Here is a 17,711-nt window from a genome sequence, read left to right as displayed (position 1 = left end):
TTTTTATTAGTTATTGATGGACTTTTTAATTTTTTTATTTATTTATATGTGGTGCTGAGAATCGAACCCAGTGCCTCACACATGCTAGCCAAGTGCTCTACTACTGAGCCACAACCCCAGCCCGAAAATGGCTTTATTTTGAAATAATAAAAAAATTAAGTTCACCAGGAATATATAAACATTTGAAATACTGAGGCTGGCCTTTGAACTTGTGATCCTCCTGCCTCAGCCTCCTGAGCCACTAAGATTACAAGCTTGCACCACCATGCCCAGCTTGGCTTAAATCTTTACTCCCTTATTTTGTCTTGTAGTACCTTCCTTCTCTGCTTTCTTCTTCTTTTTCTCTTCTTACAATTGTCTTTATTTAACTTTAAAGATTTGGGGGGATATATGATTTATTGTCTGAGTCTCCCAGTAAAACATAAGTGCCAGGAGGGCAGGGAATTTCTATCTATTTTGACCTCTTACAGAGCCCCAGCATCATTCAGTATTTGTTGACAGAATGAATGAGAGGTAAAATTAGCAAATACCTGCCAAATTTTGAACTATGCAGAGTTGTATTTTTTAGTTAAATAAGAACATTTTGTGTTTAGAGGCTGGGGTGTGGCTCAGCAATATAATGCTCGCCTAGCACATGTGAGGCCCTGGGTTTGATCCTCAGCACCATATTAAAATAAAGGTATTGTGTCCAATTACAACTAAAAAAAATAAAAATTAAAAATTAAAAAATTGTGTTTCATTCAAGTAAACTTGAACCAGTTGAAACCAAGTTACTTACTGCTGACTAAGTGACCACATTATATCATAGCTGCTTGACAAAGATGCATACATTACAGATAGATTTTTCTAGTTTTGAGAAGTGAATCTGAGAGCTGAGAATGACAAGCAAGTCATAAAGTAACCGCCTCAGCCACATTTTGAGGATTTTTACAAAGGCTTGAATTTTAAATCCATGCCTCCCCTCCCATTGTGTTTAACATGTGCCAGGATTTAGTTCATCTTCTTTTCTGTTTTTCCATGTTTTCCAACTTCTCTACATAAATACACATTATTTTTAAAATCAGAGAAAATGTTTTGTTATATTTTATAAATTTAAAAAAAACAAATGCCTGGAATCAGGGAAGTCCTATATATTATTTTAATTAGTGAAAATGTATCAATCAATCAATAAACAAATCAAGCATCTAGAGTTTAAGTTTTTTAAGATCAGTTCTGTGATTTTCCATCACCTATTCCTACAAGGTGCTTTGTTCACAGTAGGCATTAAATAAATATTTGTTGAACTACATACGCAATGTTGTAAGATGTTTCCTTCTTTCTTTTATCAGGGATCTGTTTGTATCTACACTTTTGATGAGAAGCCAACCTTAGAAAAAGTCCTAGATGCTTGTGATGGGAAATTCCAAGCAATTGACTTTATCACACCTGGAACCAAATACTTCATGGTAAGGAATATCTTAATATGGCACAATAGGATTTAAAGATATGATGTTTCTGGCACTAAGGTTGTGGCTCAGTGGTAGAGCGCTTGCCTAGCGGATGTGAAGCCCTGGCTTAGATCCTCAGCACCACATAAAAATAAATAAATAAAAAGCAAAGATATTGTGTACAACTAAAAGAAATAAATATGTAAAAAAAAAAGATGTTTCTAGATTAAATTTCTATCCATATCTAATTAGGTAACTTTGGAAATTCATGTACAAATAAGAGGCAGAGGGTATTTTTGAGTGTTTGTAGAAAAGCCAAACACTTTCATCATCAAATCTTTTCTGCTCAGGCAGAATGATGTCATCCTATTGTGACTCCATAATATTATCTTAGAAACCATCCTTTTAATATTCACCACCCAAGTCTGCAAGCAAGGATTTCAACACATTCATGCTAATGACTTGTCAGCACCCAGTAAACTGTTAGTATTTATCTCCTTCCAGAGTGACAAAGCAGCACCACCCAAGAATGAAGATTAAATTTATGTCATTCACACATCATAAATTCAGCCTATTTGGGGGAGAAAAGAAAACTGGTGCATTTAGAAACTGAGGAATATACCTCAGTGGTTGGACACTTGGCTAGCATGTGTGAGGCCCTGGGTTCAATCTCCAGGACCAGCAGGGGGAAAAAAGAAAGAAAGAAAGAAAGAAAGAAAGAAAGAAAGAAAAGGAAGAAGGAAAAAAAGAGAGGGGGGGGGAACTATGTACTTCTTTCCCAATGTCTATTGTTTATCCTTATTGATCTCAAGAAACATATTTTAGTTTTCATATGATTTATCAATGTTCTTAAAAAAAAAAAAAAAAAAAAAACCATACAAGCCATATAAGGCAGCAAAACCAAGAGAAAAACTTGGAAGAAGCCAGAGAGGGGAAAAGGCAACTTACCCAAAGAAGAACCAGGATAAGAATCACATTGAACTTCTCTTCTGAAACCATGCAAACAAGAGAATACTTAAAATATTGAAAGAAAGAAAGAAAAAAAACCCTACTAATTTGGAAGTTTGTATCCAGTGAACTAGGCTTCAAAAGTAAAGAAGAAATTATTTCTCCAAAAAATGAAAATCAAGGAAATTTCTTGTCAGTAGACTTGCCTTGCAAGAATGGTTAAAGGGAATTCTTCAGAGACATAGATTTAGCAGACAGAAAATCAAAATCAGTAGGGACATAGCGAAATTGAACTGCATCATTAATCTACTGCACATAACTGACATCTACAGAATGCTTCATCCAACAATAGGAGAATATATACTCCCCTCAAGCTCACATAGAACATTCATAGAGATAGATCACAGCTGGTCCACAAAACACGTCTTAACAACTTTGAAAGAAAAATAAACCATACAAAGTATGTTGTTAGAACACAATGGCATTGATATATAATTAATTATAGGCTGGGTATTTCTGTAGTAGAGTACTTGTCTAGAATGTACAAGGCCTGGGGTTCAAGCCCTAGGACTGTTTAAAAAAAAAAAAGTCAATAATAGAACCCCCACACACACCTAAAAACTTGGAAATTGAGCAACACACTTTTAAATATCAGATAGGTTGAAGAAAATGTCTCAAGAAAAATTTTAAAATTTTAAATGAAAATTAAATACAACTTACCAAGTTTGGGGGATGCAGTGAAAGCAGTACTTAGAGGGAAATTTATAAATTATTGGATACCTTTATTAGAAAAGAAAAAGCTAAAACCAATCATCTAAGCTACCACCTTGGAAACTAGAAAAAGAAGAGCAAATTAGATCCAAGTAATTGGAAAAGAGAAAATAAAAATTATGGGGTAAATCAATAAAATTACAAATAGGATACTGACCTAGAAAAAGGAGCCCAGAATCTGATTCTTAAAAAATATTGATAAAATTGATAAAAATTTAGCCAGTTTAATTAATTTTAATTAAATAAAAATTACTAAAATCAGAAACGAAAGAAAGGTCATCAGAGGAAAACCATGATAGATATTAAATAGATAATAAAAGAATATGATGAGTTACTCCATGCCCACAAGTCTCATAATCAAGAACAAACGAACCACTTCCTTAGAAGACAATCTTCCAAAACTCACAGAGAAATAGTTATTCAGAAAGGGCCTAAAATCAAAGAAATTGAATAAATAATAACTTTCCAAAATACAAAGCACCAGGCCCAGAGGGGTTCACTGGTGAACATTTGAATAAGAAATAATACCAATCTTACAATCCTTTTTAGAAAACAGAAGCAAAAGGAATACTTTCAAACTTTTTCTCTGAAGCATTACCCTAATAATAAGACTATACAAAAACATTACAAGAAAACTGAACTATAGACCAATATCTCTCATGGTCACAGATGGAAAACATTCTCAACAAGTATTAGTAAATTGAGTGCAAAGTATGTAAAAAAGAATTTTATACCATGACCAAGTGTTTGGTTACACCATGGTTTGTTTCAGGTATGCAAGGCTGATTCAACATTAAAAATCAATTAACCCATCACATCTAGGTTAAACATGATAACCTAAACAAGAAAAATCACATTACTTTATCAATACATGCAGAAAAATTGTTTGGAAAAAAATCTATTTCCTATCTATGATTAAAAACTCTGAAAATAAAGGGTAGAAGGAAGCTCAGCCTGATAAAGAATACCTACAAAATACTTTCAGTTAACATCATACCTAGTGATACAAATTCCTATTCAGCATCAAACTAGATGTGTGATCTAATGCAATAAGAAAAAAAAAAAAAAGACACAAAAGGTATGTAGACTGGGAAGGAAGAAATAACACTATCTTCGTTCTCAGTTGTCATGATTACCTTTGTAGAAAATCCTAAAGAATCAACAAAATGCTACTAGAACTAAAAGATTACACCAACATTTCAGGATACGAGTTTAACATGCAAAAAAGGAGAATTGTTTTCTTATATACCAATAATGAGCAACTGGAATTTGTGTGTGTGTGTGTGTGTGTGTGTGTGTGTGTGTGTGTGTGTCCTGTGATGCTGGGGATTGAACTAGGGCCTCACACTTGCTAGGCAAGGGCTCTATCACTCAGCTGCATCCCTACCACACCATTATCACCCCGACCCTACCTCACCCCTTTTTTTTTTTTTTGTGGTACTGGTGATTAAAACTGAGGGAACTTAATCACTGAGCCATATCCCCAACTCTTTTTTATATTTATTTGGAGATAGGGTCTCACTAAGTTTTTTAGGGCCTCATTAAATTGCTGAGGCTGGCTTTGAACTTAAGATCCTCCTCCTGTCTTAGCCTCCCAAGTCACTGGGATTACAGCTATGCAGCACTATGTCTGGCCAAACAATTGTATTTTGACATTAAAAACAATACCATTTACATTAACACCACTAAAATGAACTAGGTGTAAATCAGACAAAAAGATGTATATGCTCTATATGAGGAAAGCTATCAACCCTGATGTCAAATAAGATCTAAATAAATGAAGAGATAGTATACAGGACTGCACAGGAAGATTCAGTATTGTCAAGTTGTCAGTTCTTCCCAATTTGATCTATAGATTCAGTGTAATTACAATTAAAATCTCAGTTATTTTGAAAATTGTCTGATTCTAAAATTTATTTAGAAAAGCAAAAGACCCAGAATAGTCATTACAATATTGAAAGATAAGAACAGTCAGAGGACTGACACTCTGACTTCAAGATTTAGAATAAAGCTATAAGAATACAGACAGTGTGATTGTGGTGAAAGTACAGACCAGTGGAACAAAATAGAGAGCCCAGAAGTAGATCCACACAAAAGTGCTCAGTGGTCTTTAGCAAAGGAGCAAAGGCAGTTCAGTGAAGAATGGATAATCTTTTCAACAAATGGTGCTGGAACAACTAAACATTTACATGCAAAGGAAAAAACAAAGAATTTAGATACAGATCTTACAATTCTCTCTCTCTCTCTCTCTCTCTCTCTCTCTCTCTCACACACACACACACACACACACACACACACACAATCAAAAACCTCCTAGAAAACAACATAAGAGAAAATCCAAGTGACCTTAGGTGTGGTGGTAACTATTTAAATACAATACCAAATCATAGGTGGAGCTCAGGGGATTTTAAGGCAGTGAAACCATTCTATATGATACCATGATGATGAACATGTGTCATTATACATTTGTCAAAACCCACAGAATGTATGATACAAAGAATGAATGAACCCTAATATAAATTACAGACTTTAGTCAATACATTGGCTCATCAGTCATAACAATGAACCACACTAGGGAAGATGTTAATAATAGAAGAATTGTATATGTAGAGGGGGAGGGGAACACTATTTTCTGCTCACTGCTCTAAAAAATAAATTTGGTTAATTAAAAAAAAGAACAGTATATGATTTTCTATTTTCTAGGCTTATTCATTAGGCAATAATTGCATTGACTTTCTAAGTAATTTTTATCTTAAATATATTACATGAAAAACTCTTTATTTTACTTTTCTAATCCTAGCTAGTTATTATATGTTACTTAAATTGTATTAAAGACATTTCTTCAGAAAAAAGTGTTGATGTTGAACTGGTAAAATAATTATGTAGAAGCTATATTAATATGATGACATTTTAAAATTTTGTTTTAATTGTATATGGTTACAATACCTTTTATTTACTTATTTTTTTAACTGATTAATGCCTCACACTGATGTACTAGAAAGCGATTTAGAACATTCATCTGTAGAAAAGTCTTATTTTCCATTTAGAGTTGCCTTTTTCTTTTACAGACAGTCACACATTCGGGGGAAGTTTGTATTTGGTGGATGGAGGATTGTATTTGTGAAAGCAGGATTTATCTGAATACTCCAGTAAGTGTGCCTGATAGATTTTTTTTTTTTTTTTAGTTGAATTCTAATTTGGTCTGTCTTCTATATTCACATTTCAGTAGTCTGGACAAATACTTGCTACTGAAGGTTTATTACATTTTCACCTTATAGCTTTAGAGTAATCCTTGTATACAGAGTCTATGCTGCATCCCAGAGAGTGAAACATAGCATGTTATTTCATTGTATAGGAAAGGATAATGTTTTCCCTGATAGCAGTTACTTCTGAAATCCTAGTTGTTTCTATCTCATTCATGCCATAGCTTGGTTGTAGACCTACAGGTGTCTCTTGTGTAGACTCTTTGCAAGGCAAGCTGAGGAGGTTCCACCAGCAAAAAGCTTTAGTGCCAGGGCAAGGGAGGAAGAGTATGCTGGGGTGGGAAGGGGGGCGGTCATTGCTTTTACTCAGAAAAGAAACAGCCCCTTAACCATAGATAGTTAAATGGCCCTGCTTTACAAGGAGATCAGTTAGAAATGAAAGAAAATTACCACTCTAACCAGATAAAGCCAAAATTAAAAAGTAAAGGCTATTGGTTCAGTATAAAGAACAAAACTTGTCTGGCCTCATGTGTGCCTCAGTCCAGTCACTCAAATCATATTACCCAAGGACCTGTTTCTCTCTGTCTCCACCATATGCCTTTAGTTTTACTTTTGTCTCATTTAGTGGCTGCAGATGCCACAGACTCCAACATTATACCTCATTGTCAGGGAAGAAGCTTCTCTTTTCTATCTATTGTTTTGATGATGTCCCTGAACTAATTAATATGGCTAAGGAAATGAGAAATGCTAATTGGCTTAAGCTCAACCCCAGAAATGGGAGTGAGATCCATTCCATTCAACCCTGAAAAGAGGGAAGGGTGGTTTCTCAGTGCATATGCAAGAAATTTGCCAGGAGGAGAGTGTATTATTGCAATAGAACGAACCACAACCTCCACAGCACCTGTCTTAATGTGATACCAACATGATACTGCATGTTCATCGTGTATTTTGCATAAAATAATGTTTTTAAAAAGGACCAAGAAACAATTGTAATGGTGGGATTTTTCTATTAATTATCATCATTTGCTACATTATGCAGTTCTAGATGTGCTATGGATCTTAGTAGGTCAGGAAGTTACAACCTTTCCCCTTTATAAAATTAAAATCTCAATTATAAAAGACTAAATATCATACCTTATGTTAGAATATTACAAGATGCATAGGACACATAATTCCACGGTATAATTGAAACTCTCCCTCAAAAGTAAAGTTAAAAACTCTGGACTAAAAGACCATAAAACAGAAGACTCTGTGATCTGTGCGGCAAATGCTTATCTGTATTCATATCTAGAACTAGATAAGATCTTAAAAGTTCATCTGATCACATCTCCATTTACAGATGAGAGACTCAAATGCTTACCAATACCCCCAGGGCCCTATTTAACCTGGACCCATCCCGCTCCTCTTGGCCAAGGAGGGACACAGGCACCATCAGAAGGCCTCCACCAACTTCACAGAGCTCCAAACCAGGCCTTGGACATTCATGAGATCCAGCCTGTGCTGTGGAGGGGCACTGGGTTGTCCCTTTTGGAGGACACTACTGCCCTACAGAGAATTGATCCAGACAAGCCCAGTGATGCTGGGGCCAGATCTGCCTGCCTGTGGCACTGTGAACCCAGTGGTCTTCAGGGAGCCTGGCTCAGCACCACAATGGCTACACACCAGCAGCTTTCTTGATGACACCTTCAAGGGTACAGAAGACTCCTCTGGCTAGTGCTATACTTCTTTAGATTAACCACTTTTGCCCTGGGATGGAGGAGAGTTTCAGGTGATTATTTGGGGAACATACAGACACACACACACACACACACACACACACACACACATGCATTAAGAAGTTTCATAAAATCTCTTAGGTAAAATTAAGATTAATAAAAGCCCACTAAAATTGCATTCTAATGGGGCAGGACACCAGGTACTCATATGAGCTTTGTCACAGCTATGGGATCCTAGGCAGTTGATGTACTCTTTGGCCTCTGTTTACTATTCTACAAAATGATGATTTCTTAAGTTCTTTTTCAATCCTAAAATTCCACAAAGAATAATCATAGATAAGTTAAACATTTCTGAAATATTTAATATTTAAAGATTCCTTAAATATTATAGGAGTTAATTTATTCTCTTAGACATTGTATTCTATATAAATAATTTGAAATAAACAGGGATCTCTTATGCCCTTCTTTGAACTGACATAGTTATCTTCTTAAGTCTTCCTCCATCATACCAGCGCCACAAGATCTACATTACTTGGAGAAAAACAGTTGTTTTTAAAAATCACATTCTACAAAAATGTCTAGAAGATTCTAGAAACTAATTTTAAATATTTTATTTTTATTATTTTGGTCTATTTTTTCACAATCATTTAGATAGATGATTGACATAATCATTTTAACATCATTTAGAGATTAAAATGATGCTATGGTTTAAAGTTCCAGAAACCTCTTTATATTCTATCATTCTAATTTTAGCAAAATAAGATGTACAAGGGCTGGGCTTGTGGCTCAGTGGTAGAGCACTTGCCTAGCATGTGTGAGGCACTGGGTTCAATTCTCAACACTACATATAAATAAATGAATAAAATAAAGGTCCATCAACAACTAAACTAAAAAATTTAAAAAATAATATGTACAGATTCCTGTGACTGCTTATATAATTGGAGAGCTCAGGAGGCTTGAGTCTGTAATTTGAAATAAGTACCACACCACATACCACACTTACTACTCTCATTCTGCAGGATTTTCAAAAAATTGTAGACATTTTTTGTTTTGCTTGTGATTGTTTGTTTTTTGGTGCAGAGAATGGAACCCAGGGCCTTGAACACACTAAGCATAGCTCTCACAAGGAGCTGCACCCCAGCCCCGTAGACTTCCTACCTGCAGGAAAGCAGGCTTCATTTTGTGGGGTTTCTCTTCAACAGACCACAGCCCTGGCTTGCTCTCCCTCCTCCCACTCCGCTGTTGTGGGGACTGTGGATGGCTACGTGTACTTCCTGGATGTCCAAGAGGTGGACTCCCCTGGGGTGATCCACAAGGCTTTCCTCTCCAAGTCTGCTGTGCAGCACCTCACGTGAGCACCTCCTCCTCCTGGCACGCTTCTGTCAGCCTGTCTGTTGAGGATTCCAGCAAGACCATCACTGTTTTGAATCTTGAGTTTTGCGTGTTTCATTTGGTTTTCATATAAAACCTTCATATTTGGTTCAGTGTTCACAAGGTACAGAGGGGTGTGTATGGAAAGTTCCCGGAACACCAAGTTCTCTCCCTGGAGGCAGCCTGTTACGAATGTCCTGTGTCCCTTTCCAAAGGCATTTTATCCATAAACAATTGCAAAGATAAGCACTTCTTTGCATTTGTGAATAATTATCGAGCGCTCACTCGTGCCAGGTGCTTCTGTTATAGCTGCTCCTCCCTCCATTTTACAGGTGAGGATGATGAGGCATGAAGAGTTTAAACAGGCAGCGGGATCAGAGACCAGGCCTCTGGGCCTCAGAGTCGCTGCCACTGCTCTTAAAGGGAGCAAACTACGCAGTGTTCTGGACCTTGTTTTATTTTTCACTTATTTTCACTACTCCCCAAATAGTCTTATCTTAGAGAATTTTTATGTCCACATAAAGACCTTCCTCATTCTTTTTTATAGCAGCATAGGATTCTATTATATGAACATTTCAACATTTAAAAAAATAACAGTATGTTAATAGACATTCAGATTGTTTAAAGTCTTTTAAAGCATTATTTTTAAGAAGACAGTGTAGATACATTGTATTTGAACTTAAAAGCTATTGTTATTATTGCTTTCTTTTTAAAATTTATCAAAACAGTAAATATTACACACTGACATTTGTGCCCTGCTTGACAGCTTATTGGAGTTCATTGGATGGGACCCTTAAGGAAGTTTGCTTGTCTCTGCTGGTCAGATTAGGGGATTCAGGTCCAAAGAGGCACAGAGAAGACTTTGCTGAAAGTTTTGCAGGCAGCGTGGAGGAGCTGCTTGCTGCCCTCTGTGCTGTTGCTGCGGAGCATCCAGCCTGGTTCGCTGTCACCAGCCAGCTATCACCTCCCCACTCTACTCTGCTCTTCTGTACCATGGTATTTCCTGGGTGCCTCTTCTTTCTCAGATCCACTTCTCTTATTCTGATTTGTCTCTCCTCACTTTTTCTAATTTGAGGGACTAAAGAGATGTTTCAGCACATCCTCCTCTTCCTGCCACAGACCAGTCATGGGGTACTGAATGTCACAACCAGCCCTAATTTGAGAATGGCTTATTCCCACTTGAAATAACAAGAAAGCTCTATTGACTTACTTTATTCACTTACAATGACACAGTTGTCCATGTTTCGGGCATCTTCCTGTGTGGAAGGACATCTTCATGTCCTCTGTATATGGGTGTAGAGCACAGTGGTTACGTCTACCTGTGATTGCTTGGCTTTCACAAGGTCAGAGACTTATTAACTTATTAACTACCATTGGTGACGGGTTTTGAGCATATCTCGTTGGCCACACATCCATATGCTTGTTCACTATCTCTCTGGTGAAGCAAGTAGGATCTGATCATTAGATTTCTTCTTTCTAGTTTTGACCAGCGAGGAATATTTCTGTTTGTTGGATCCTCAGAAGGAAACATCTTTATTATGAATGCCAGTCCTTCAAGCTCATTTGAGATCCTAGGATTCGTAGGTATGACAGAATATGTATTAATTTAAAATACCATTCACTTTATTTCAAAGAATTTCAGGTTAGAAAAATAGAACCTATAGCAAAATAATTATTTGTATTATGTTTTTAAAAAGAGAAACATTTAGATAACAGTCATTTAGGAGGATCCCCACATTATATGTAGAGGTATTTGCTGTGTTACCTGCTTATCTGATGCTAAAGAAATTTCTTGAATCAAGTATTGAATGTGGCTGAATATTTCTGATGTATATTTTAAGGAGGAATAAGGATAGTTTCTCCCTGAAATATTTTTAAAATGATATTTAGATGTTTAATATTTATTTAAGAACTATTTCTTTTCTCTCTGGCTTTAAGTACCAAACATGTATATATTCCCTCAAAAACATTTTCTAAATTCATTCATGAATTTCTAAGAATATCAAGTGCCTAGTAAGAGCAAAATGCTAAATCTAGGCCTGTGGGAAATGAAAAGGTCAAGGAGACAACTTAGTGAGGGGAGAACAAAGCAAAGTTCTGCATTGGCCCAGAGGCAGAGCAATTAGTTCTCCCAGGTGTGAGGGAAGGAGGTAAAGCTGTGTACAGGTATGGAGGTGAAGATGGTAAAGGGAGGGTTTTCCAAAGAAAAGTAGTGAGCTCTGAGGATTCCATAGGTGTGGGATGGGATGTATTAATATTACAGCTCAAGATAAAAAAAAATTAATGAGGTCTGATGTAACAGGGAAATGGAAGAGTTTATTAGAAGGTGCCCATGACAATTAAGTGTAAAAGATGACAAAGGTCCCTGAATATCGTTCCAAGGACTCTGGAATTTGTTCTGTGCTCATTGAGACATCATCAGAAATTTCAAGATGGAACTGACATGATTTGGCTTTGGCTTGGTCTTCAGAGGATGACTCAGGCACACATGTGAAGGATATAGTAGAAAGAAAAGAGAATGGAATAAGAGAAATGAATAAGGAAGCTGTAATAGTAGTCAAGACAAGAGATAACAATACTCGATCATAATGGCAGCTGGTGTTTATTGAGGGGTGCCTTGCTATGTGATAGCAAGTTTTCTACGGTGTGTGTTAACAACTCTTGTGAGATAGATGACTGTTGTTATTCACTTTTTATAGATGAGGCAATTGAGGCACAGCAAGGTTAAGTACTTGTTCAAGATCACACAGGTAGGTAGTGGAAGATTCAGGACTCAAAACTCAGAAAGACCAACTTCAGGTCATGTGTACAATGCACAAACCCATGCAGTGTCTTGGAAAGAGAGAAGAGGAAACAACTCTGAGTGATGGGATTGGTAGGACTTGGTATTTGATTATATGTGAAAAGGAGGTGTGTTAGCTTCCCAGTCCTATAACAAAAACCTGAGATAAATCAAGTTATAAGAAAAAAGGTTCATTTGGGCTCACAGTTTGGGAGGTTTCAGTCCATAGTCAGTCCCATAGCTTTTGGGCCTGTGGTGAGGCAGTACATTTTGGCCAAGAGCTGCTCACCTTAGGGTGTTTGGGAAGAAAAGGAAGACAGAGGAAACAATTGGGGTTCCAATGTCCTCTTCAGGGCATGTCCCCAGCAACCTAACTTCCTTCCACTGAGCCCCACCTCCTAAAGATTCCACCCTTCCCAATAGCACCACAGGCTGGAAACCAGGACTTGACCCAGAGTCTCTGAGGGAAACAAATACAAACCACAGCAGGAGAGACCAGCATTTACTCCAAACTTTCTAACCTGGATAGTGAAAGTTTGTCATTAATTTGAAGAAGAAAGGTTTTGAGGCTTCAATTCTGTATATTTGAAGCCAATAAGCAATTCATTTGGGGATATTTAGCATTAGTTTGGAGATAGAAATACACAGTTCAAGGCTTGATGATAGAATTCTGATCTTGAAAGCATGAACGTTGATTAGTGAAGCAAATCTGAATGTTTACTGGGGCCAAACAGGCAATCTCAATGTCAATTAGATGACACCTAGTATGGTAGATCCTGTGACCAACCTCAGAGTGGACAGATACATGCTGCCTAAGTATCCCACTTCTTAACATCTTTCCTTGGCCAGTGGGTGGGATGAGAAACTGGGAATGGAACACTAGTCTGTTTTGCATTGAAGGTGTGGACAGAGGAAGAGGAGGCAGTGGAGAAAACTGAGGCTGGGTCAGAGTAATGAGAAAACCAGGAGTCACAGCCCTGCCCCACCAAAAAGCATGAGGAAGGCGGGCTGGGTGAAGGTGCAGCTGTGACTGGTGTGAGTGCTGCAAGGATGATCTGCAGGGGACCCCTGAGAGACAAAGAGGTCAGGGAGGGACTAGAGGTAAGAAAATGGAGTGATTAAATGCCAAGACTATTTTAGGAAGTTAACCCAGGATGGAAGAATCAGATACCAAACTGAAGGGGGAAGCAGAGTTGAAGGACAGTTCTTATCAGAAGACAAAGCAGAATAGAAGGAGACTTGGGGGGACACAAGACCAAAGAAGTGTTTGAGCTTGGTGGGTGTAGGGGTGCCACTGTGGCACACACCTGTGGTTTCAGCAACTCAGGAGGCTGAGACAAGAGGATTCAGGCTCAAGGTCAGCCTAAGCAACATAGCAAGACCCTGTCTCAAAATTAAAAATAAAAAAGGCTGGGGGTATAGCTCAGTGAAGGGGGTATAGCTCATTGAAGGGGCTCCCCTGGGTTTAATCCCTACCACAGACAAACAAGAGGTGATTGATAGTGCAAGGTCCAATTGGGTTTGGAGGGGTAGTCTCAAAATCACAGATGGGGCCTGAGATTGATTCCTGCCTCATTATGGAAATAAGGGAGGAGGAAGGAAACAGCAAGAAGATGGGAGAGTCAGGATAAGAATCTTGAGGCTGAGTTTGAGTGAGATGGCCTTGATCTTCCTGTTGAGGAACAGGTAAGGGCATGCATCACCTGCACATCTGGGGAAGGGGCTGAAAAAGGGGGACAGCTGCAGTATCACCCCTCCGAGATGGAGAGGTAAGTGTGGAATGAACCCACAGTGAGCTGCAGGCACAATATGCCTTGCTGTTGTACAGACGCAAAGAACACCAGTGCCTGAGCTCATCCAAATGTGTCCATCCATTTAGAGTGGGCAAACTCGGCTGGGGCTGTAGCCCAGGGTAGAGTGCTTGCCTTGCATGTGTGAGGCACTGGGTTGGATCCTCAGCACCACATAAAAATAAATAAAGATATTTGTCCATCTACAACTTAAAAAGTTAAAAAAAAAAAAAGAGTGGGCAAACTGTCTGGAGTGCCTGTGCCAGGGAAAGAGATGATAGACTCTGGAAGCCACCCCAGATGGGAAAGAAGCTAAACCAAGCTGGGGGCACTCTGCTGATCTAGATATAATCAGGGAAAATCTTCCATCAGTTCATCAAAAATGTTTTGTTTTTTTTTAAAGGTGAGCATCTTTTTTTTTAATATTTACTTTTTAGGTGTGGATGGACACAACACAATGCTTTTATTTTTAATGTGGTGCTGAGGATCGAATCCGGGCCCTGCCCGTGCTAGGCGAGCGCTCTACTGCTGAGCCACAATCCTAGCCCCATCAAAAATGTTCTTGTCACTTATGTTTAAAAGTCACTGGATATACTGGTAAATAAATTTGGTTCTAAAGTTTGTATAAAGGCAAGTCTATAATGTGATATCATAATTGGGGATGGTAAGAAGTTCTGACCACAGGAGCATCGATTTCCATTTGCTTTCAGAGGTGAGCAAGGACATTCTACAAATATCCACGGTGTCTCTTTTGGAAGTAGACATGGTACAAGTATTGGTGCTTTCTTCACTTCCAGAAGCAGAAAAAAGCAGGTTGGAATTATTTACTGTGCCCAAAATACTACCAACAGGTAAAGAAAAACCGACAACACAACCTACTCTATCTTTGACTCAGCAAAAGTGTTGTTATAGTTGTTTTTTGGTCTTTTCTTTTTTCTCCTTTCTCATTTGTGAAGAGGTAAAATGGCTATTTTTTGTGCATCTTCACAAAGTTAAACTGATGTGACTGTGGAACAACCTGAAATGTGCATGTCCCTCTAGACCTTGTAACTCATGAGTCTGCTTTATTAGCAAAGCAAAGAAAAAGGATCAACTGACACTATGTCATTTTGTGATGTCTCTTGTTTTTGTAGCTCTAAACATATATAAATTCAGACTCTTTACAGTATAGTTACCTTCACTGATAAATTTTTTTTAAAGAGAGAGTGAGAGAGGGAGAGAGAGAAAGAGAATTTTAATATTTATTTTTTAGTTATCGGCAGACACAACATCTTTGTTTGTATGTGGTGCTGAGAATCGAACCCGGACCACACGCATGTCAGGCGAGCGTGCTACCGCTTGAGCCACATCCCCAGCCCAATATAAATTATTTTTTAAAACAACAAAAAAGTTTTACTTCATCTTCTCATAGTTCCAAGAGCATTTCCTACTATGAGTTTATATTTGTATACCATTTAGAATAGTGTCTGAGATACACTAAATATTCCATAAGGGCTTGAGAAATAAAATAAAATACAGAGATAGTCTTTGCTTATACACTAATATACCCCTACTTACAAAATTCAGATTTATTGATGTCTCACTAATAAATTACAAAGAAAGTTATCTGGGTGAAAAATTATGAGAAAATAGATACTTTATTTGTTTTAGATGACAAATATATTTGGGTAGCAATTTTACAAATAAACAATTATAGAATATAAGAGAAAATCTCAAAGAATATTTTGTTTTAATTAGGAATCTCTATACTATGTATGTTTATTTTATTTTTAAAATTTATTTATCTATTTATTTTTTGGTGCTGGAGATTGAACCCATGGCACTTTAACACCGAGCTACATCCTCAGCCCTTTTTATTTTGAGACAGGTTCTCACTAAGCTGCTTAGGGTCTTGCTAATTTAGAGACTGGCCTCAAACTTGTGATCCTCCTGCCTCAGCCTCCTGAGTTGCTAGGATTACAGGGTGTGCCACCCTACATGGCTCATATATTTATTTACTGAGGTGTCTTTAAGTTAATAGATAAAATTAACTAAGACCAGCAAAAGAGATTTTACTCATCGGTCATCAGTATTTTTAGTGTAGATAAATTGTTTTTAAATCATTTTCATAAATGAATAGCCTCTGCAATATTAAGTGAGCACTTAAAACTTTTATTTTGCTTCTCATAATTGTTAATAATGATAAAGAATAAAATCAATATATGGTATAAATCAGCTCTCTTCTTCCTCAAATCCTATAGTTTCTGAAAGCTTCACTGATGAAAGAGGGAAACTGAAAGAGGAGCTGATTCATTTGTACCTGTATGAGATGGAGCACACTCTGTCCTCTGCAGTCTTGGACTTTCAAAGTAACCAAATATATGGCTTCTGTAATCAAGCACCGTACATCTGTAGCTATCTTCTTCCTGAAAAAGTATGCCAAAACTCTAGCATGCTATCACTCACCTTAGCAATCAACATTGACAATGTGCTGTTTAGACATGATCCTCTTGTCTGCTTTAACAGAATAGTTCAGTTAATAAAAGGCTTTATTGTATTAATACACTGCCCTTGAATTAGATAATATTAGTGTTACTTGTTAATCCAGCATAAAATACCTCTGAGCAAGCTCACACTCGTGCTGCATATGTCACACTTGCCAGATAACCCAATGAAGATGACCCAATATTGGGTTAGTTGCTTAAAAAAATCTAGCATTAGAAAATCTATTCCATAGATTCCAAGGGCTAGAGGATGGGTAATTTTCAGTGGAACTCGGTGCCTGATCTGTAAGCAAAATAACTGAACTATGTTCCTAACATCCTTTCATCACTCTCTTTGAACTTCTTCCATGTTGTGTCACCTTCTTCTCTGCACACTGTCCCAGTGACCCTCTGCTTGCTGCCCCTTAGCTATTTAGTGTCCCACTGAATGGGTCCCAAGAGTATCTCCCGCCTCTCTCAATTCATTCAAAGCCCTTCTCTCTCAGAGTAGACAGCATTGGACATAGAAATTGCAAGAAGAAAGAAAAGGTTCATGGAAAAGGGAATTCAAGAAAATTTCATGAGCAATATTTGAACTGGACTTTGAAGAACAGGTCAGATTTAGACGTGGAAAAGTAATATGAGCTGTCTAGGGGTAGATGCTGATATAAGGAGATGGGCAGGACTGGCGGGGATAGGGTGGAAAAGGACATTTCAGACCAAAGAAGGACATGTGAAAGGCCTGGGGGGGGGAATGCAAGAGACAAATAGAAGGTATAGCCACTGCCTTATTTTATTCATGTATTTACACCAGGGATTGAACCCAGGCATGCTTAACCACTGAACCACATCACCAGCCCCCACCCCCCACCCCCTTTTTTTGGTATTTTATTTAGAGACAGGGTCTTGCTAAGTTGCTTAGGGCCTTGCTAAGTTGCTGAGGCTGGCTTTGAACTCACGATCCTCCTGTCTCAACCTCCTGAGCCACTGGGATTATAGATGTGTGCCACCACTTCTGGCCTCAACTACCTTATTTTGACTTTTATTAGGATGTATAAAAATTATTGGTAAAAATAAAGATTGTCAGTGTCAGCTGAATCTTTAGAAGCAGACTACATATGAAGACTTTCCTTAGCTAGCAAAACAAACTTTTATTTGCAAACAAAGTATGTGTTACATAGTACAAAATAAGCACCTACTTTATCCCATACTAATTCATTTCTAAGAACAGCATTTGTGATT

The 17,711-nt window shown here is 37.6% G+C and overlaps 1 protein-coding gene across 1 annotated transcript in view; it reads left to right on the top strand.

Moving 5' to 3' along the window:
- Cfap43 (cilia and flagella associated protein 43) overlaps positions 1 to 17,711 on the top strand; it is a 94,031-nt gene that overhangs the window by 28,666 nt on the left and 47,654 nt on the right. Inside the window, exons 9-14 of the mRNA XM_076835016.1 lie at positions 1,329 to 1,445; positions 6,215 to 6,295; positions 9,267 to 9,415; positions 10,916 to 11,019; positions 14,718 to 14,858; positions 16,248 to 16,420. Of these exons, the coding sequence (XP_076691131.1) occupies positions 1,329 to 1,445; positions 6,215 to 6,295; positions 9,267 to 9,415; positions 10,916 to 11,019; positions 14,718 to 14,858; positions 16,248 to 16,420 (765 nt within the window). The remainder of the gene's footprint in view (positions 1 to 1,328; positions 1,446 to 6,214; positions 6,296 to 9,266; positions 9,416 to 10,915; positions 11,020 to 14,717; positions 14,859 to 16,247; positions 16,421 to 17,711) is intronic.

The sequence above is a fragment of the Callospermophilus lateralis genome, chromosome 15 (genome assembly GCF_048772815.1).
Source record: "Callospermophilus lateralis isolate mCalLat2 chromosome 15, mCalLat2.hap1, whole genome shotgun sequence".
Taxonomy (NCBI): Eukaryota; Metazoa; Chordata; class Mammalia; order Rodentia; family Sciuridae; genus Callospermophilus; species Callospermophilus lateralis.
The sequence above is the reverse complement of the archived record's forward strand: the minus strand, read 5'-3'. Positions and strand labels throughout refer to the sequence as shown.